Source organism: Pipistrellus kuhlii, unplaced genomic scaffold (genome assembly GCF_014108245.1).
Source record: "Pipistrellus kuhlii isolate mPipKuh1 unplaced genomic scaffold, mPipKuh1.p scaffold_m20_p_16, whole genome shotgun sequence".
In the NCBI taxonomy this organism is placed as follows: domain Eukaryota; kingdom Metazoa; phylum Chordata; class Mammalia; order Chiroptera; family Vespertilionidae; genus Pipistrellus; species Pipistrellus kuhlii.
In genome coordinates, this window is record NW_023425471.1 from 24,758,352 (window position 1) to 24,779,957 (window position 21,606).

At 43.5% G+C, this 21,606-nt stretch overlaps 2 protein-coding genes across 2 annotated transcripts in view; one reads left to right on the top strand and one right to left on the bottom strand.

Moving 5' to 3' along the window:
• The first annotated feature begins 207 nt into the window (after positions 1 to 207).
• Positions 208 to 21,606, top strand: part of LOC118719961 (charged multivesicular body protein 1b-2) — a 34,972-nt gene continuing 13,573 nt past the window's right edge. The window contains exons 1-2 of the mRNA XM_036439849.2: positions 208 to 355; positions 9,262 to 9,359. Coding sequence (XP_036295742.1) covers positions 340 to 355; positions 9,262 to 9,359 — 114 coding nt within the window. The 5' untranslated portion in view covers positions 208 to 339. The remainder of the gene's footprint in view (positions 356 to 9,261; positions 9,360 to 21,606) is intronic.
• On the bottom strand, positions 14,139 to 15,753 carry LOC118719965 (ubiquitin-conjugating enzyme E2 D2-like). Its single transcript, XM_045582377.1, has one exon. The coding sequence runs from the start codon at positions 15,421 to 15,423 to the stop codon at positions 14,986 to 14,988; it is 438 nt and encodes a 145-aa protein (XP_045438333.1). The 5' UTR covers positions 15,424 to 15,753; the 3' UTR covers positions 14,139 to 14,985.

Here is a 21,606-nt window from a genome sequence, read left to right on the forward strand (position 1 = left end):
GCCTGGCGTTCTCACGGCCCCCAGCGCCTGCAGCCCACCCTAAACACCTCAGTGGGTGGCTCAGTGGCAGCCATTTTGGCGTAACCCTAGCTCCGCCCCCAAGCGCTGACAGCTCCGCCCCCAAGCGCTGACAGCTCCGCCCCCAAGCGCTGACAGCTCCGCCCCCAAGCGCTGACAGCTCCGCCTCCCGGTGGGCGTTGCGCCGAAACCGGAAGTGGGAGCTCCAGTCTGAATGCCTGGCCCGCTGCCGCTGGGCTAGACCTGGATGGAATTCTGAGTCTTCTCGTCAAATCCGTGCCGTCTCCCGGCCTGTCGTCTCCTAAGAAAAGTCGTGGGACCATGTCGAACATGGAGAGTATCCTTTCTCGTCCGATAAGCTGTTGCTAGGGCTTTAGGGAAAGAAAAGGCGGGGGTGTGCGGGGGGAGGGGGGAGAGGGCGGGGGCTGGAGCTCAGGGAAGAGCTCCGCGGCGGCTTGATCTTTTAGCTTTAGTTGTGGAAGGGTAAAGTAGCGCCGGCAGCTTTTTTTTTTTTTTTTTTTTTTTTTTTGGTGTGTTTTTGTTTATTGTTTATTTTGTTATTGTCTTCTGGTAGTCGTGGCCATCCTACAAACAGGGGATTCGGAACTCAGTCACTGGACTGGTTTGAGAAGATTCTTGAGCTTGAATCCTCCCTCATTCTGTCACCTGTTCTTTCAGTGGAACTAGCCACCTCTTAGAAATAAATCCGAGAGGATGGTGTGGAGACGGGCTGCAGGAGTTTGCCAGAGGTTTGGAGCGAAGGTATAGGTTTTGATTGCAGTAGCTTCTGTGGAACTTCTTTTTTTTTTTTTCCTGGATGGAGGTGAATAATAACAAGGTAAAGTGTTTAATATCATCCCTTCAAAGTCAGTTGAATGCGTGTGTTAGTAATCTGGTTTAGCATGTGAGGAAACTCATCCTTACCTAAAGCTATAAAAATTCATCAGTTGCACCTGCATTCCCACTGAAGCAAGGGGATTAGGAACCAAGCTGTGTGAAACCCTGAATTGAAGAAGGATAAAATTGCTTTTCACAACTGAAGTTCCATTAAAGGTTTTCCATCTCGCTGTAATGCCTCCCTTATTCCAGGAGTTGGCATTATAGAAAGTAGAGTAAGTTGGTATCTTGCCATTGAATGAAACTTGGCAAAGTGACAAAATGTAGATAATAGTATTTGATAGCTCATTAAAATTTTTTTAAAATATATATTTTATTGATTTTTTACAGGGAGGAAGGGAAAGGGATACAGAGTTAGAAACATCGATGAGAGAGAAACATCAACCAGCTGCCTCCTGTACACCTCCTACTGGGGATGTGCCAGCCACCAAAGGTACATGCCAAACCGGTCAGGGCTGATAGCTCATTTTAAAGCTCTTTGCCTTCATTAGTTTGTAAGTCTGAAATACGTATAGAAAGACTTTTGGTGAGAGGATTACATTATACAAGTCATACTGGGAATATTGATAACACATTCTAGGCTGAACTGTCCAAAATAAACCAAGAATGAAGTGTGTGAAGGTGCAGAATAGGTCATTTTATGAACAGAGTAGATGACTAAAAGGCCCAGTTATCACTGCACTTTAAAGGATATAATTTATGAAAGTGTAGCCCTATTAAATAATATTTTAAAGCAGTATCATAAAGGAAAGACCACTGGACTAAGTCAGAAGATCAGTTTCTAATCCCAGGTTTGCCTAGTAAGAATCATATGAATTAGAGGGAGTCATAGCCTCTTCAGGCAAAGTTGTCTCATCTGTAAAGATACTAACCAACCTGTCAACCTTATAAGGCTGTTATGAAGATAAAGTGAAATGGAAGGGCATACTAAATCATAAAGTTTTGAACATGCTGTTAAATATCGATATTAAGAAGTAGAGTGCTAATTGCTATCTCCCCAGAACTTTTGGAAGGACTTGAGATAATAGCTCTAAAATTGCTTTTTCTATTCTAATAATGCAAATTAATTTTTCTCTATCTAAGCCTGCCCTTTGTGATTTCCAATAACAAGATAATTGGTTACTAATTCTTTTGCTGAAATATATGTATGTCTTACCATAGTTAAAATTAATGGTACTGTTATCAATAATTTATACCTTAAAAATGAACTATTAGCTACCCTTCAGTCTGTCAGAAGTGAGGAGGTATAACTTGACTCATATCATCTGTCAATGGTTACTTCTCTTGGTTCCATTTTGTAGATTCTAGACCTTTTTCTTGTAGTAAGAGGAGGAAAGTTCATATTGACTCAGACCAGTCTTTCATAAATAACTAACTTGAACTGAAACTTGGGTAATATTTATTTGTTGCCTATATTTAATGCAGCATATAAGAAGATTTACAGCATATAAAAAGATTAAATGTGCTAACAATGGAATTAGCATGATATAATTGTGACTTCTGTATTTGGACAGTTAAAACACACTGAATTTATCATGGTGGATTAGATCAAATCTCACTTTAAAAAAATCAATGGAATGATCAAATAGAATATGTTGTAACATGTTCATATAGGTGTTTTACAAGTATATAATTGATAGCAATGTGTGTGTGGTGTTAATACAGTGTGTTTCAGGAGTAGTGTTGATTAACTATAGGAATTATACAATAAAGAGGAATAATAAAGGGTGCTTTCCTACTCCCCTACTCCATGCTCTTATTTTATGTTTTTTTTTTTTTTTTGGTTTATTTGTTTGTTTTTTGCTTCCCTCTGCTATTACCCTTCTTTTGGCATTTTATTGGATCAAGTATGCTTCGTTTTCAGGAAGCTTTCCATGTCATCTTTCTAATCTAATCCACCATCTCCAACAAACTAGAAATCTGAGAGCGCCAGTTCCTGCTCTGTGGTTCTTTTCCCATGTTTTCCCTTCCATTGGAGCCATTTTCCCACTATTGTAATCAGATTCTTGCTTATCTTTTACATTAAATTGAGTTCCTTGAGGGACATGGTCCTTATTTAGTCTTTGAATCCTCATTGCCTGGCACAGAACTTGGATGAAAAGTGGGTAAATGATCTTCTGTTAACCTGTTAACCGAGTGGGACGTATAAATACGTCAAACGTAAACAATATCGGGAACGGGTAGGACGTATGAGTACGTCCTGGAAATATATGTTGTGCCCTGAGAGGGACGGTATATATTTTTTGTAATCTTTATAATTGTTTGTAAAATTTATAATTTTTTAATTCGATGTTTTCATTTTTTTGTTGGTATTTTCTATTTTTTTTGTAATTTTGTATTTTCCTTTGTGCTAAATATATAAATAAATGAAAAAATATACATATCATTTATTTTAATTAAGTATAAATAAATAAAATAGTAATAATATGAAATTAATTCCTCCGGGCGTGACGTACTGACACATCCTAGTGAAAGAGTACGCTCCCATTACAGGTTGTGTAATTAAAAAGGGAACTCCCTGGTTAACAGGTTTTAAGCATTAATTATGAATATATATTGAGCCTCTCCTGCAGGCTGAGCAATGTAGCTGTTGATACAGAGGATTATAAGACCCATTCCCAACTCTGAGCAACTTTTTTTTTTTAAATAAATTTTTATTGTTCATATTATTACAGATGTTCCTTTCCCCCCCTTCTCACCCCACCCTCTGCCCTTTCCCCACTCCCCATTGTCCTCATCCATAGGTGCACAGTTTATGTTCAGTCTCTTCCCACATCCCCCTCTCCCCTTTTCCCCAAGAATAAACAGTTCACTCTCCTTCCATACCTCTGATTCTATTATATTCAACAGTTAATATTGTTACTCAGATTTTTTTTTTATTTTAGTTTCCTTGGTTTTTAGATTCACTTGTTGATAGTTACGTATTTGTTGTTCATAATTTTTATCTTTATTTACTTTCTCTTCTGAAAGAACCCCCTTCAGCAATTAATATAATTTTGGTTTGGTGGTGATGAACTCCTTTAGCTTTTTTTTTTATTAGTGAAGCTCTTTATCTGACCTTGGAATCTGAGTGATAGCTTTGCTGGATAGATTATCTTTGGCTGTAGGTTCTTGCTATTCATCACCTTGAATATTTCTTGCCATTCCCGTCTGGCCTGCATGGTTTCTGTTGAGAAATCAGCTGACAATCGTATAGGTGCTCCTTTATAGGTAACTACCTTCTTTGCTCTTGCTTCTTTTAATATTCTCTCTTTGTCTTTTGCTCTTGGAATCTTAATTATGATTTGTCTTGGTGTGGTCCTCTTTGGATTCCTTTTGTTTGGAGTTCTGTGCGCTTCCTGGACTTGTAAGTCTAATTCTTTCACCAGGTGGGGAAAGTTTTCTGTCACTATTTCAGTATGTTTTCGATATCTTGCTCTTTCTCATCTTCTGGGACCCCCATAATTCTGATGTTGGTTCGCTTGAAGTTGTCCCAGAGGTTTCTTACATTATCTTCAACTTTCTGGATTCTCTGGCCTTCTTGCGTCTGCGGAGGAGTGTCTTCTGGCTCTTTATGTTCCAAATCTTTGGCTTGAGTCTTGCGATCTTCCATTCTGTTTTTAGGACTCCATAAAATATTTTTTATTTCAGACAATGTATTCTTTATTTCTTGTTGATCCCTTATTATTTCTAGTTGATCCCTTTTCATATCCTCATAGGTCTTGTTTATTTTATCGGCCTTTTCTAGGAGATTCTTGAACAACCTTATAAGTGTGGTTTTGAACTCTATATCCAGTTGCGTTTTGTCCTCCATTTCTTTCGTTTGTGATCTATTTGGTTTAGGCATTTTCGCAGGCAGCTTTCCTGATGGGGCGGGGTTTCAGGGTGGAGCCTACAGCCTTGGCTTCCGTCAGCCCCGCCCTATGCGACTCCTGAGACTCAGGGTCCTTCAGTACTTGTTGCGAGCGCCTCTGAGAGAAAGGTGTCCTCGATTTTCGCCTGCTGCAAAACTGTCTATGCTCTCCCCCAATGAGTCCGGTATTGGGGTTCAGTTCAGATGGTAGTGGGATTGGAGGTGGCGTTCAGAGCAGTCTGGAGCCCCTGTCTCCTTCCCGTCAGGGCAATCCCGTCAGGGCACAGCCGTCCGGCCCTTCTCTGCGCGCAGTGTGCGCGCCTCTGGGACCTCCTTTTGCCGCTTCCCTGGAGTCCCGCCTTACAGCCCGGCTCCCTATGGATGAGCCTGGGTCCCCGGGGTCTGGCCTAGAATTGGGGTTCAGAGCAGTTGGAGCTGGGCCCAGCACAGTCAGAGCTTTTCTCTCCTTCCCGCTTGGGACCGCCAGCCAGGCACTCGGCCTCCGTCCTCTCCGGCTCCGTCCTCTCTGCGCGCGCCGTGTGTCTCCGTACCTTGGGCTTTTCCAGCTCTTCCGCGCTTCCTTCTGGTTTTCTCCTTGCTTCTTGTTGTAGAATTTCCAGTCAGTTGACTTTCCTGTAGTTCTGGGTAATGTCCATTTTATATTTTAGTTGTTTTTTGTTGAAATTGTTGTTTGCGGCTGCGGCTAGTTGCCTACCCGAGCAGCCATTTTGGATTCTCCCTTAGATCTCTGAGCAACTTTTGGTCTAACTGAGCCAGGACACACTTGGGGTGGAGGCAGAGAGAAGGTGGGTGAATAGCAATATAAGGTAGTACATACTAACTTAGATGAATACTAGAACAGTGATTCTTGATCCCATATGTAGATGTACTAAACTCCTTGAAATTGTATGCAAAATTTTTTATTACTATGTGCCTTTTTCCTGCAGGATATATCTATAGCCGACATCTATTTCTTCAAGGGATTCAAATCTGAGCGTTGGAGCCAGATCCTCGGTTGGCCGGCCTGCCTGATGGTCAAACTCCTGGCCGAGGGGACAATTTGAATATTAGTCTTTTATTAGTGATCATTTTCGCTTTGTCAGTTTTTTTCCTTTTTTTATTGATTTTTTGAGAGGAAGGTAGAGGGGAAGATAGAAACATAAATGAGAGAAAAACATCATCGATCTGCTGCCTCCTACACACACTCTACTACTGGGAATTGAACCCATAACCTGGGCATGTGCTCAATGGGAATTGAACCAGTGACCTTTTGGTTCCTGGGTCAATGCTCAAACACTGGGCTCATACTGAGTGGGCTGTCAGTTTTATATATGTATGCACAAAGATACTTTGAGGCTATGTAGAGGTACACAGACATTTAGAATTATTTAAACAACTTGTAAATATACCATTTATTGTGGGGTTTTTTTTTTTTAAATCCTCAACTGAGGATATTTTTTTCATTGACTTTTAGAGAGTAGAAGGGAGGGAGGGGCAGAGAGAAAGAAAAAGAAACATCATTGTGGGAGATACACATTAATTGGTTGCCTCTCGCAAACACCCTAACTGGGGATGTGGTTTGAACTGGCAACCCAGGTATGTGCCCTTGACTGGGAATCAAAACTACAACCCCACGCCGGCACCCGTTTGGCTCAGTGGATAGAGCATCGGCCTATGGACTGAAGGGTCCTAGGTTCGATTGCGGTCAAGGGCATGTACATTGGTTGTGGGCACATCCCCAGTAGGGGGTGTGCAAGAGGCAGGTGGTTGATGATTCTCTCTCATCGATGTTTCTAACTCTCTATCCCTCTCTCTTCCTCTCTGTGAAAAATCAATAAAATAAAATATATTAAAACAAAACAAACAAAAAAAACTCTACAACCCCTCTGAGGCCAGGCTGATGCTCTAACCACTGAACTAACTGGCTAGGGCTGTATCAATTTTTAAAAAAATATATTTTATTGATTTTTTCAGAGAGGAAGAGAGAGATAGAGAGCTAGAAATGTCAATGAGAGAGCAACATCGACCAGCTGCCTCCTGCACACCCCCCACCGGGGATGCACTCGCAACCAATGTACATGCCCCTGACCGGAATCGAACCCAGGACCCTTCAGTCCGCAGACCGATGCTCTACCACTGAGCCATACTGGCTTCGGCTAAAACAAAACAAACAAAAAAACCTACAGGCCAGGCTGATGCTCTAACCACTGAACTAACTGGCTAGGGCTGTATCAATTTTTTAAAAGATTCTTTATTGTTTAAAGTATTACATATAGTATTACATATGTTTTCTTTTCCCCCTATTGACCTCTCCCTGGCCATCCCCACCCTCCAGCTTGTGCCCTCATCTCCTAGGTGTGCGTTCCTTGCTTATGCTTATATGCATGCATACAACTCCTTTGGTTGATCTCTTACATATAAACCTCTCCCCTGCCTTCCTTCTGAAGATTGATGGTGTGTTACATGCTTCTCTGTCTCTATTTTTGTTAATCAGTTTATGTTGTTGATTATATTCCACAAATGAGTGAGATCATTTGATGTTTATCTTTCTCTGACTGGCTTATTTCACTTAGCATGAAGGTCTCCAGGTTCATCCATTCTATTGCAAATGATAAGGCGTCTTTCTTTTTTTTATAGCAGTGTAATATTTCATTGTGTAATGTGCCACAGTTTTATAATCTACTCATCTGCCGATGGGCAGTTAGGCTGTTTCCAAATCTTAGCTATAGTAAATTATACTGCTATAAACATAGGGGTGCATATGTCCTTTCTGATTTGTGTTTCTTGTTTCTTGGGATATATTTCTAGAAATGGGAATCCTGGGTCAAATGTGAGTCCATTTTTCACTTTTTCAGGAAACTCCATACTGTTTTCCACAGTGGCTGCACTGGTCTGCATTCACACCAGCAGTGCATGAGCGTTCCTTTTTCTCCACATTCATGCCAGCACTTACCTTTTGTGGATTTGTTGATGATAGCTATTCTGGTACCTTATTGTCATTTTGATTTGCATCTGTGGGATGATTAGTGACTTTGAGTAGGTTTTCATGTGTCTCTTGGCCTTCTGTATGTCCACATTTGAAAAGTGTCTATTTAAGTCCTTTGCCCATTTTTTGATTGGATTATCTTCCTTTTGTTATGAGTTCCCTATAAATTTAGGAGATTAGGGCCTGATCTGATACAACAATAGATCGTGTTGTTTTGCCGATGGTTTCTTTTGCTGTGCAGCTTTTTGTTTTGTTAAAGTACCATTTGTTTATTTTCTCCTTAGTTTCCATTGCCCTAGGAGCTATATTGGAAAATATATTGCTGTGATCTATATTTAATATTTTGCTGCCTATGGATTCTTCTAAGATTTTTATGGTTTCTCATCTTACGTTTAACAATTTTATCCATTTTGAGTCTTTTTTTGTGTATGGCTTAACTTGGTGGTCTAGTTTCTTTTTGCATGTACTTGTCCAGTTTTCTCAGCACCATTCATTGAAGAATCTGTCTTGACTCCATTGTAAGCTCTTGACTCCTTTGTGAAATATTAATTGAGCGTAATGGCGTGGGCCAATTTCTGGGTTCTCTGTTCTGTTCCACTGGTCTATATGTCTGTTCTTGTGTCAGTACCAAGCAGTTTTGAAAACAGTGGCTTTCTAATATGACTAATATTGCGGGGGCCTGACACAGCCGGGGATCTCCCTTCTCCGTAGCCAGCATGGAAAGAGAGAGGAAATTGGTTCTTCGTAGAGGCAGCCAGGGATTGAGAAATAAAGAAATGAAGAGAGTCGATGCAGAAATAGGTTTAAGCTGGGCCCCAGGTGGGTCGCAGACCTCCTCTGCTGGAGAGACTGACAACCCCTGAGCCACACAGCACACTATTCTCCAATACACAAAGGGGGGGGTTTTCACAGGAAAAACAAGGAGCCTGGGAGGGGCCAGGTCCCATCCACTCCTTTCTGCCTGACAAACAAGCCAGGAACTAAGAACATCTCTGCTCTCCCAGGGCAGGAAGGTAACTGACACGATTCTGTCAACATCCTAGGCTCAGTCAACAACAATCTAAAGAATGTCCAGGTATTTTCCAGGGGCCCCCTACATAATATAACTTTTTATTTTGATGTAGTCCCATTTGTATATTTTCTCCTTAGTCTCCATTGCCTGCGAGCTATGTCTGTAAAGATATTTGTACGACATGTGTCTGCCAGTCCCCAACAGTCCTATGGAATATAGCTGTCCCTCACTCAGAAATACAGGCACTCCCCGCACTTCCATGCACTCTCCTTTCACTCTCTCATTCACGCACTGTCTTGCAGCCTGCCTTCCCATTGGCATCCATCTTTGTAATTAAATTTTTAAATTAAAAAAAATGTGTAATAGATAAAAGTTTTTCTGTTTTCTCTAATACTTTGCGAATAGTTGGTTTAAATAACATAATTTTATCTGATAATTTTTATAAATTTAACATCTCATTTGCAGTTAGTTATTGGGAAATGACTTTTTTGGAATACCCTTAACATTTATTTATAGAACACCTATTTAACTTGAAGTTTGCTGCAAAAGAGCTTAATAGAAATGCCAAGAAATGTGATAAAGAAGAAAAGTCTGAAAAGGCGAAGATTAAAAAGGTAAGCTACTTTTATTATTTTTATCTCTTTAAAATTCATGATAGCACAATTAATCGTGCAAGAGTGAATATTTCAGTTAACATTGAAGAAAGATTACTGGTGTAGAGAAAGACAAATATCACGTGATCTCACTTATATGTGGGATCTAATGAACACAATAAACTGATAAATAAAATAGAACCAGAGACATGGAAACATGGAACAGACTGAAGAATTCCTGGGGCAGGGAGGAATTGGGTGGTGGGGGAGAGAGAGGGAAGAAGTGGGGGGCATTTGGAATACTTTCAACAATAAAGTTAAAAAAAGAAAGATTTCTGGATTTGGCATTCTAAACCAAATATTATTGTCTGACATAGTTAATGCTCCTTTTTGTTTTTACTACCTACATGTTCAAATGTGGGTCACATACAGAGTATAACTGTTTTGATACCTCTGTCTAAAGGTTGTTCTTTGTAGCCCAAACTACTCTTAGAAGTATAAAACCTATATGTAAAAATAAAATTTAATGTTTTTTGGTTCATTTTAACTTCCATAGTCTCTGAAGTTTTACATCTAAGTAGTGTATAGTATTAATGTGTATTGTGTTTGTGTATTTGCTAGGAGGTTGAACTGCAAATAGTTGTACTCATGGCTATGGTGTACTTTATACTAAAAGGATCAAAGCAAAATCAACACTAAAAAGGCATAAAAAGAAGGAAATCCTTCCATTTGCAATAGTGTGTACAGACTTTGAAGGTATTATGCTAACTAAAAACAAATCAAACAGAGAAAGGCAGATACATGTGATCTTACTTATGTGTAATCTTAAAAACAACTCATGGATAAAGAAGAGGTTGGTGGTATGGGGGGGGGGGGGGGGAGATGGGAGATGAGTGGAAAGGGAGAAAATGGCCAAAGTATATAAACTTCTGGTTATAAAATAATTAAGTCCTGGGGTCCTATTGTACAACATGGTGACTATAGGTAATAATTCTGTATTGTATATATGAATGTTAAAAGAATAGATCTTAATACAATAGTTCTCCTCACAAGAAAAAAATTATATCTGTGTGTGGTGACGGATGTTGACTAGAAATAAAAAGGAAAGTGTGAAATTGCATGTTCCAGTATCTTTATTACATTGCTTTTTATATTATTGAAGAATTGGAAAGAAACTAAATTCCCAGCATTAAGGGATTTTTAAAAATTTTTATTAAATTTATTGGGATGACATTGAATAGTATCATATAGATTTAAAGTGTATATTTCTTTATTTTTTATTGTTTAAAGCACATGTGTCAAACACAAGGCCTGTGGGCCAAATCCGTCCCGCCAGGCCTTGCAATGTGGCCTGCACCGCGCTGTCATCACTGCACTCTGCTGCGTTTCCATCACAATGACAGTTTATGACTGTTCAGTAAACCATTCGGCCCGCGATTTAGGCTGGATTTTAGATTTTGGCCCCTTCTCTGATTGAGTTCGACACCCCTAGTTTAAAGTATTAGAAAAATATGTCTCCTTATTTTCCCCACTGACTTTCCCCCAGCCTCCCCTATCCCCTGGCACATGCCCTCACCTCACCACGCCCCTCCCCCCCAGTGTCTTGCATCCATTGGTTATTCTTATATGCTTGCATACAAGTCCTTCAGTTGATCTCTTAACTCCGGCCCCAAACCCTCCCCAGTCTTCCCACTGTAATTTTACAGCCTGTTTGATGCATCTCTGCCTCTGTATCTCTTTTTGTTCATCAGGTTATAATGATCTTTATTATCCATAAATGAGTGAGATCATGTGGTATTTTTCTTTTATTGACTGGCGTATTTCACTTAGCTTAATGCCATCCAGTTCCATCCAGGTTGCTGCAAATGGTAAGAATTCTTTGTTTTTTTAAAGCAGCATAGTATTCCATTGTGTAGATGTACCATAGTTGTCTGATCCAGTCACCTGCAGATGGGCACCTAGACTGTTTCCAAAGCTTAGCTATTGTAAATTGTGCTTCTATGAACATAGGGGTGCATATATCCTTTGTGAATGGTGTTTCTGTTTTCTTGGGATATATTCCTAGAAGGGGTATTACTGGGTCAAATGGAAGTACCATTTCTAAAATTTTGAGGAAAAGCCATACTGTTTTTCCACAATGGCTGCACCAGTCTGCATTCCCACCAGCAGTGAAGGAGAGTTCCTTTTGTTCCGCATCCTCTCCAGCACTTGTCATTTGTTGATTTGTTGATGAGAGCCATTCTGTCAGGTGTGAGGTGGTACCTCATTGTTGTTTTGTTTTGCATCTCTAGGATGATTAGTGACTTTGAGCATGTTTTCGTGTGTCCCTTGGCTTTCTGAATATGTCCTCTTTCGAAAAGTGTCTATTTAGGTCTTTTGTTAAGTTGTATGACTTCTCTGTAAATGTTGGATATTAAACCTTTATTGGAGATAACATTGGCAAATGTGTTCTCCCAATTAATGGGCTTTCTTGTTGTTTTGTTGATGGTTTCTTTTGCTGTGCAGAAGCTTTTTATTTTGATGTAGTCCCATTTGTTTATTTTCTCAGTCTCTCTTGCCCTAGGATTTGTGTCTGTAAAGATATTGCTACAACATACACTGAGTGGCCATATTATTATGATCTCTGAATAAATAATAATCTGGCCACTCAGTGTATATCCTATATAATAAAAGGCTTATATGCATATTGTACCCTTGACCAGGAGTTCGACCAACAGGCAGGCTGGCCAACAACCCATGTCCCTTCCCCCTGGCCAGGTTGGACGGACCCCACCCATGCAGGGGGGCAGTTGGGGACGAGCAGACCGGTGGTGGGGGCAGTTGGAGATAGCACACTAGCATGGGGAACAGTTGGTGGTGATCAGGTTGGTGGGGGGGCACTTGGGGGAGAGCAGGCCAGTATGTAGAGTGGTTAGGGGCAATCAGGCAGGCAGGCAGGCAGGCAGGTGAGTGGTTAGGAGCCAGCATTCCTGGATTGCGAGAGGAATGTCCGACTGCCAGTTTAGGCCCAATCCCTGTAAATCGGCAGTAGGACATCCTTTGAGAGACCCCAGATTGGAGAGGGTGCAGGCTGGGCTGAGGGACACCCCCCACCCATGCATGAATTTTGTGCACTGGGCCTCTAGTATTTATATACTGAGTGGCCAGATTATTATGCGTTCAGAGATCATAATAATCTGGCCAATCAGTGTATGTCTGCAGTTTTGCTACCTATGGAGTCTTGTAGGATTTTTATGATTTCCCGTCTTACATTCAAGTCTTTTAGCCATTTTGAGGTGTTTTTTTTTGTTGTTTGTTTGTTTTTGTGTGTGTGTGTGTGTGTGTGCGTGTGTGTGTGTGTGTGTGTGTGTGTGTGATGTAAGTGGGTAATCTAGTTTCATTTTTTTGCATGTATCTGACCAAAGTTCCCAGCATCATTTATGAAAGATACTGTGTTGACTCTATTGTATGTTCCTGCCTCCTTTGTCAAATATTAATTGAGTATAATGGCTTGGGTCAAATTCTGGGTCCTCTGTTCTGTTCCATTGGTCTATATGTCTATTCTTGTGCCAGTAACAGGCAGTTTTGAGAACCGTGGCTTGGTAATACAGCTTGATGTCTGGTATTGTGATTCCTCCAACTTTGTTCTTCTTTCTCAGGATAACTGTGGCTATTTAGGGTCTTTTTTTTATTCCAAATGATTTTTTGGAGAGTTTGTTTTAGATCTTTGAAATATGTCATTGGTATTTTAATAGGTATTGCATTGAATCTATATGTTGCTTTAGGTAGTATGGACATTTTAATGATGTTGATTATACCAATCCATGATTATGATACGTATTTCCATTTGTTTATGTCTTCCTCTATCTCTTTTTTTCAATGTCCTACGGTTTTTTGAGTATACAGGTCTTTTATGTCCTTAGTTAAGTTTATTCCTAAGTATCTTAATTTTTTTTGGTGCAGTGGTAAATGGGATTGTGTATTTCATTTCTCTTTCTGTGAGTTCATTATTGGTGTATAAAAAGGCCATAGTTTTCTGGGTTTAACTTTTGTATCCTGCTGCATTACTGAATTCATTTATTAGGTCTAATAGTTTTTTGATGGAGTCTTTGGAGTTTTATATATATGGCATCATGTCATCTGTGAACAAGGAGAGTTTTACTACTTCTTTTCCAATTTGGATGCCTCTTATTTCTTCTTCTTGTCTGATCGCTATGGCTAGTACTTATAGTACTATGCTGAACAGGTGAAAATGGGCATCCTTGTCTGTTCTTAGGGAAATGGGTTTAGTTTTTGCCCGTTGAGTATGATGTTGGCGTTAGGTTTATCATAGAAGGCTTTTATTATATTGAGGTATGATCTTTCTATTCCCACACTGCTGAGAGTTTTTATCAAGAAAGGCTATTGGATTTTGTCAAATGCTTTTTCTGCATCAATTGATATGATTATGTGATTTTTGTCTCAATTTGTTTATGTGATGTATCACATTTATTGATTTTTGGATATTGTACCATCCTTGCATCCCTGGAATAAATCACACTTGGTCATGGTGTATGATCTTCCTAATGTATTGCTGAGTTCGATTTGCTAGAATTTTGTTAGAGATTTTAGCATCTATGTTCATCAAGGATATTTGAATGTACTTCTTTTTTTTAATTGAGGTGTTTTTATCTGATTTTGGGATTAGGGTAATGCTGGCTTCATAGAAAGAGCTTGGAAGTGTGCCTTCCTTTTGCATTTATTTTTGAATAATCTGAGGAGGCTAGGTTTTAGTTCTTTATTTATTTATTTATTTACTTATTTATTTATTTATTATATGTATAGTAATCAGTTTATTACACAGATTAATCATTCTTGAACGTACAAGCTCCAGAGGAGCTACTGGGTCTTTAAATATACACAAGTATTTCCATCAAATGAATTCTCACCCTTACATCCAGAAAGACCTAAGCAGTTAAAAACATAAGAAAAATAAGAGCTATTAGCTATGTATTAACTGAGAAACCACATACAAATCAAAGAATATGGAAGAGAGAAAGAAGGGCCGAAAGGACGAGGATTAAAGGGTGGGGTAATGTAAGAGGTGGGAACAAAGCCCATCACACTTCACATACTAATAGCTCCAATCCAGTTAAACTTAGACCTTAAAATACAGGATGTGGGTAGATTTTAATCTGGTTGGTCATAACTTTCATTTAAGACGTAGGTCCTTCAGCATAAAACGAATATAGAAACAGCTTCATGTTCTTCGCCTTGCTTTTCATATCTGTTTTGAGTTTAAAAGGATTCCACTTAAAAAACATCTCCTACAGGTCAGTGGGCTTTTCTTTCCCCTCCAAGCACACAACATGCCCACCACCCCTCAACTTGCAGTTATCCAAATTTATGTCAATAGGAAAGCTTTTAGTCTCATACCTAGTTATGTCTGAAGAACTGGCTTGTCACATACACACTTCTCTGTAGGAGGCAACGTTGGTACAGAAGTACAGTATTTCTATTTGTTGTTCGAAGTATGTACAACACGCAGCACTCTGCTGTATCAGGTAAACGTGCACAGGGGAAGATGAGGCGTGGGCTCATAGAAAGCAGTCAAATGGAAATCAAAAGGACTTTCTCTTTGAGAGTTCCCCCATCTTTATTTGTAGAGGTTGTCCAATAATTTCTTTAATTACATCGCATACTTCTGAGTCCATTCCCGAGCGATTCTGTTGTACTTTTCTCTATTTGTTTTGTAGATCCGAGCAATCTCGGGCACTAAAGGGTCATCTGGATTAGGCTCACATAACAGAGAACAGATGGACAAGAGTACTTTTGAAATAGTTAGTGCTGGAGACCACTGTGACCGCAGAATATCAAGACAAATGCTGCCATTACTGTTAACATTTGGATAAATTCTTGTTGTAAATGCAACCTTAGGTGGTTTGAAGGGATAATCTGTTGGGAAATGAGTTGTCAAGAAAAATACTCCACCCTGATAGGGACTGTCATTTGGCCCCATTATTGTAGCTTGCCAATGGAACATATCTCCAACAGGACCTGCTGAACACTGTGCTGGGGGGTCCCGTGCCACGCCATTCAATTCCTTGTGGATCCTCTTCAGAGCCATCGTGGGACGCGGGTGGCGGCCGTCCCCCCCCCCACTCCCCTCGCGTGGGGACAGGGACAGGGAAGGGACGGGGAAGGGGCGAAGGAGAGCGAGGCCGCCTCGGTGATCACGGGTCCACAGGAGAAGATGGAGGGCTCGGAGGCGCGGCCCGGTGGGACCTGCTGAGGGCCGAGGCCCACTGGGCTCCTGCGCCTGCAGCAACGGTCACCGCATCACCGGGCGGCGGCCTCTTTATGCGCTGCCACCCGGCCGCCGCAGCCGCCGCAGCCGCCGCAGCCGCCGCAGCCGCCGCAGCCGCCGCAGCCGCCGCAGCCGCCGCAGCCGCCGCAGCCGCCGCAGCCGCCGCAGCCGCCGCAGCCGCCGCAGCCGCCGCAGCCGCCGCGGTAGGGCCTCTTAGTTCTTTAAATGATTGGTAGAACTCGCCTGTAAAGCAGTCCAGACCAGGGCTTTTGTTTGTTGGAAGATTTTTTATCGCTGTTTCAATTTCTTCAGTGGTTATCGGCATATTCAGGTTTTTTTTTAAAATATATTTTATTGACTTTTTACAGAGAGGAAGAGAGAGGGATAGAGAGTTAGAAACATCAGTGAGAGAGAATCATCTATCAGCTGCCTCTTGCACATCCCCCACCGGGGATGTGCCCACAACTGATGTACATGCCCTTGACCGGAATCGAACCTGGGACCTTTCAGTCCGCAGACCGACGCTCTACCGCTGAGCCAAACCGGTTTCGGCCAGGTTTTTTTTTTAATTCTTCTTGGTTGAGTTTAGGGAGTTGGTATTTTTCTAAGAATATATCCATTTCATCTAGGTTATCCATTTTGTTGGAATAGAGTTGTTCATAGTATTTTTTAATAATTCTTTGTATTTCTGTGGGATCGGTTGTTCCTTCACTCTTTCATTTCTGATTTTGTTTGTCTGGATCCACTCTCTTTGCTTCTTGGTGAGTCTGGCTAGAAGTTCATCTATCTTGTTTATCCTTTCAAAGAACCAGCTCTTGTTTTTGTTTTATCTTTTTTATTGTGTGTGTGTGTTTTTTGTTTTTGTTTTGTCTTTGTCATTTATCTACTCTCTGATCTTTATTATTTCCTTCCTCCTGCTTATGCTGGATTTTTCTTGTTGCTCTTTTTCTAACTCTCTGAGAAGTAGGGTTAGATAATTTATTACTGTTGTTTCTTTTTTCTTTTTTTTTTTCTTTTTTCTTTTTTTGACATAGGTCTGTAGACTAGGAATGAAGTTCCCTCTCAAGAATGCTTTCAGTGTGTCCCATAGATTTTGGATTGTTGTGTTTTCATTGTCGTTTGTTGCCATGATGCTTTTTATTTCTTCTTTGTTCTCTTTGGTACCCCAGTCACTGTTTAATAGCATGCTATTTAGCCTCCAGGTGTTTGATTTTTTCATTGTAGTTGATTTCTAATTTTATGCCATTGTGATCCAAGAAGATGCTTGATATGATTTCTATCTTTTTAAATTTGAAGAGACTTTGTCTGTGTCCTAATATGTAGTCTATCTTTGAAAATGACCCCTGTGTACTTGAGAGTAATGTATATTCTGTGGCTTTGTGGTGAAATATTATGAAGATGTCTTGGTGATCTTGTAGAGCTCCCTACTTGAGCTATTTGGGTTCTCTTGATGTAGTTGGATCTTGAATGTTAGTTTCCTATTTGTGGATGAATTCTCGTCTTGGGTTGGCAGTGTGACTCTCCCCCAGCTTCGTTCGTTGTGCACATTGTTTTGGATGTGATTGCTGTTCCAGCTCTTGTGGCAAAGGTTGTTTGAGGTCTCGCTAGTATGTTATCACTGTGATTGTGGGTTCCCAGAATCCAAAGTCTGGAAGGAAGGAGTCCTGGGGTCTGAGGCTCAGGTACTGTGACTTAGGCCAGTGTGGTGTGACTCCTGCTGGATTAGCATTGCTCGGCAACTCACTGAGAAGGGCACTGAGCCCATGACAGTGTGTGTGTGTGTGTGTGTGTGTGTGTGTGTGTGTGTGTCTTCTAGTCTCTGGTTGAGGCAGTGGAACTCTTGCCAAAGTGACTTCCCACTCTATCATGAGAGGGTTCAGGATCCTGTGGCTGGGGATGTGGGAATTTCAGGGTCTGTGGCTGAAATAATGTGACCTTGTCCAGGGAGGCAGCTCCTCAGTAATTCACTGAGCTGTCCAGAGGTAGGCAGCTGGGAGAGGGATGTCGTGGTTCCTACAGACAGAGCCGTGCACCCCTGGTTGGAGAGGCACACGCCCAGTTGCAGCACAGAGGGGCCCAGGTGCCTTCTGCTGAGGGTGTGGTATCGTGAGGCCTACAGGCTGGATCAGAGCAATTGTGGTGTGCCACCGCCCTGTGGAGGGAGAAGTCCCAGTTTCTGCTTCAGAGGATGTGCCCCCTTGGTTGGCCATGCATGCCCAATGGCTGCTTACAGAGGCGCCCTGAAGCCCTCTGCTGGAGCAGTGGGCTTAGGGGGCTCTTGTGCCAGAGCAGTTCTATGGGGGGGACTGGATGCCAGTGGACGGGGTTGTGCCTTGCGGTAGTTCAGAGAAGCACCTGGGGGCCCCTGCCAGTTTAGTGGCCTCAGGGGGCTTGCACGCTGGATCTGTGCCACTGCAGCGACCGCAGGTCAACAGCTGAGGGGTGGGAAGTCCGAGTTTCTGCTGAGAGGCCTTGAGCCCTTGGTTGGATACAAGTGCGCCTAGTGGCAGCTCACAGAGGCATCCAGGAGTCGCCTGCTGGGGCAGTGTCCTCAGGGGACCTCCATGCTGAAACCACAGGATGCTGTGTATGATGTCCACGGGTAGGCAGCTGGGAAGGGGGAAGTCCAAATTTCTACTGCCAGGGCTGTCCACCCTTGTTTGGATATGAGCTTGCTGAGCTGGGGCTCAAGGAAGCACCCAGAAGCTGCCTATGGGGCAGCAGGCTCAGTAAGTCTGTGTGCTGGAAAGGCACAACTGTGATGTCCAGAGGTCAGCAGCCGGGGAGGGGCATGTCCCAATCTTTGCTGCCTTGTGCCCTTGGTTGAAATCGCGCGTACCCAGTGATGGATCACAGGTACATCTAGGAGCTATCTGCCCAGGTGGTGGGGCTCAGGAGGCCTGCACTCTGGAAAGGCGTGACTATGGTGTCCTGAGATTGGCAGCTTTGGGGTGGGAAGACTCAGTTTTTGCTGCCAAGGCCTTGTACCCTTGGTTGGCTTTGTGTGCGCCCAGCTGTGGCTCACTGAGGCACCTGGAAGCCATTTGCCAGGGTGGCACACTCAGCATGGTCCTTGCATTGAAGCTGAGTGACTGAGGTGTTTATGGGCAGGCAGCCAGAGGGGGGGACGTCAAAATTTCTAGTACTGTGGCTGTGCATCCTTGTTTGTATACAAGTGCGACCTGCGAGGGCTCACAGTGGAACCCAAGAGCCGCCTTTGAGACAGTGGGCTCAGGAGGCTTGCTCTCTGAAAAAGCGTGACTGTGGTGTCCGGAGATCAGCATCTGTGAGTTGGGTAGACTCAGTTTTTGCTGCTGTGTGTTTGGTGGTCTAATTTGAGTGTGCCCAGTGGTGGCTCACAGAGGTACGCCGGGGCTGTTTGCCAGGCGGTGCACTCAGAGAGGCCCTTGCGTTGAAGCTGCGTGACTGAGGTGTCTCTGGGTAGGAAGCCAAGAGTGGGGTAAATCAGAATTTCTACTACTGGGGGCATTCTTCCCTTGGCTGGGTTTGTGCGCACCCAGTGGCTGCTCACAGAAGCAACCCAGGAGCCATTTGCTAGGACGGTGCACTCAGCGTGGCCCTCACGTTGAAGCCGTGTGATCAAGGAGTCTGTGGACAGGTATCTGGAAAGGGGAGACTCATAATTTCTATTGCTGGGGCAGTGCGCCCTTGTTTGGATAAGAGTGTACCCAGCGGGGGCTCAGAGAGGCACCCAAGAACTGCCTTTGCGGCCTTGGGCTCAGGTGGCCTGTGATCTGGCAAAGCGCAGCCCTGATGTCCAGAGGTCAGCAGCTGTGAAGTGGGAAAACTGTTTTTGATGCTATGACCTTGGTTGGATTCGCGCATACCTTGTGGTGACTTACAGGGGTACCCCAAGGCTGAATGCCAGGGCAGAGCGCTCAGATACGCCTTTATGCTTAAGCCACGTGACTGAGGTGTCCGGGGGTAGGTAGCCAGAAGTACAGGGAGTCCGAATTTCTACTGCTCTTGCTTGGGTTCACTCACGCCCAGTGGTGGCACACTCAGGCACTCAGAGGGGTCCTGGCGCTAAAGCTGCACAAAGGAGATGACTGTGGGCAGGTATCCAGGAAGTGGGAATCCAAAATTTCTACTGCTTGAGCAGTGGGTCCTTGTTTGGATAAGAGCGTGCCCAGCAGGGACTCACAGAGGCACCCAAGGACCACCTTTTAGTCCTTGCGATGAGGGGCCTACACACTGGCAGAGCACGACTGTGGCATCCAGATATCAGCTGTGATGTGGGGATTCTCAGTTTTTGCTGCTGTGCCCTTGGTTGAATTTGCGTGTGCCCAGGAGTGGCTCCCAGGGGTAATCCGGGGCTGATGGCCAGGAAGGTGCACTCAGATGGGCCCTTTTACTAAAGCCGTGTGACTGAGGTGTCTCTGGGCAGGCAGCGGGGAGTGGGGGAAGTCTGTGTTTGCACTGCTGGGGCCTTATGCCCTGTGTTGGGTATGCGCGGGCCAAGTGGAGGTGCACTGAATCCGCGTGACCGAGGTGGCTGCGGGGAGGTATCCAGGAAGGGGGAATCCAGAATTTCTACTGCCAGGGGCAGATAGTCCTTGTTTGGGCAAGAGTGTGCCCCACGGCAGCACTCGCTTGCAGCCTGTGGAGTGGTGGGCTCAGGCAGCTTGTGCGCTTGAAAAGTGTGACTGTGGCGCCGGAGAAGCATGACTGTGGCATCAGGAGTTCAGCCACTGGGGCAGGGGGGGTCGCACTTCCTGCTGCGGGAGTGTGCACCCTTGGAGGTGGAGGTCCCAGGGTCTGCAGGTCTGCGGGTGGGGCAGCAGGATTTTGGCTGGAGTGGCTGCCAGGTCTCAGGCAATGTCTAAGGCCTGTCTGGGTGGTGGTGTTGATAAGTTCCTAGAAGAGGCCGCTCTCCCCTTCAAGATGGCGTGAACTCTGTGCCCAAGTCCCGCAGTCTGGGGAGTGCCGGCAGCGGTGGTAGTCTCTCCCTGTCCAAGAAAGCCTGACCTGCCAGCCCCTGCTACACCTGCTGGATTTAACTGTCCCTCCCTTCCTCTCACACATACACCACACACATCCACACACTCTACTTTCACCCCCTCACTCACACCCTCTCCCTCACCTCCATCCTGATCGCCGCCATCTTCTGACCCCTCATCCTCAATTTTGATTGATAGCCTTGCTGGGTATAGTATTCTTGGATTCAGGTCCTGGCTTTGCATGACTTTGTATATTTTATTCCATTCCCTTCTGGCCTGATGTGTTTCTGTTGAGAAATCTAGTCTGATGGGGGATCCTTTGTAGTTAACTTTCTGTCTCTCTCTAGCTGCTTTTAAGATTCTCACTTTGTTATTGGTATTTGCCAATCTACACTAATAAAAGAGAAAGATATAAATCATACCTTTGCGATGCCACCAGCCAATCAGGAATGAGTATGCAAATGAACCCAACAAAGATGGTAGGTTAATTTGCATACACAGGTAGGTTAATGGCGACAATGCAGGCATTCTGCACCGCCCCAGCCACTCGGGGCCTCTGGGCAGTGTGGGAAGGCAGAAAGGTGGCTCTGGGCAGAGCGAAGGTATAAAGGCAGCTCTGGCCAGAGCAAAGGCGGTATCAACAACAAGAGGGAAGAAGGCCCATTCTTGCATGAATCTGAGAGTGTTTTTAATTGGGTGATCTAATGTTCTGGGCTTAGTAATCAAAAGCAAGGATTTAAAAAGAAAAAAGAACCAGAGTAAGCACATAAACAACTTTTTTGCCTTGGCACTGCATGCTACTCTGTGCATGTCTCTGCGCACCTATTTTTCCCCTGGCACAGCGCAGCTGGTATACTGGTAACACTTCAGGCCGCCTTTTTGTGCCCAGCCCAGGTATGGGTTGGTTTCTAGAGTTCCCTTCTGCCAGCAGCCCTGTGGACCCCCTTCCACATTTGCAGACTACATTGGCCCCAACAGCCGCGGATTTTGTGGGCAAAGACGACTTCTGCTCTAGTGCCCATTGCACACGTTTCTTCCTCCA

Coding starts and splice junctions, on each gene's coding strand:
- LOC118719965 (XM_045582377.1), bottom strand. CDS start 15,423: ATGGCTCTGAAGAGGATCCACAAGGAATTGAATGGCGTGGCACGGGAC.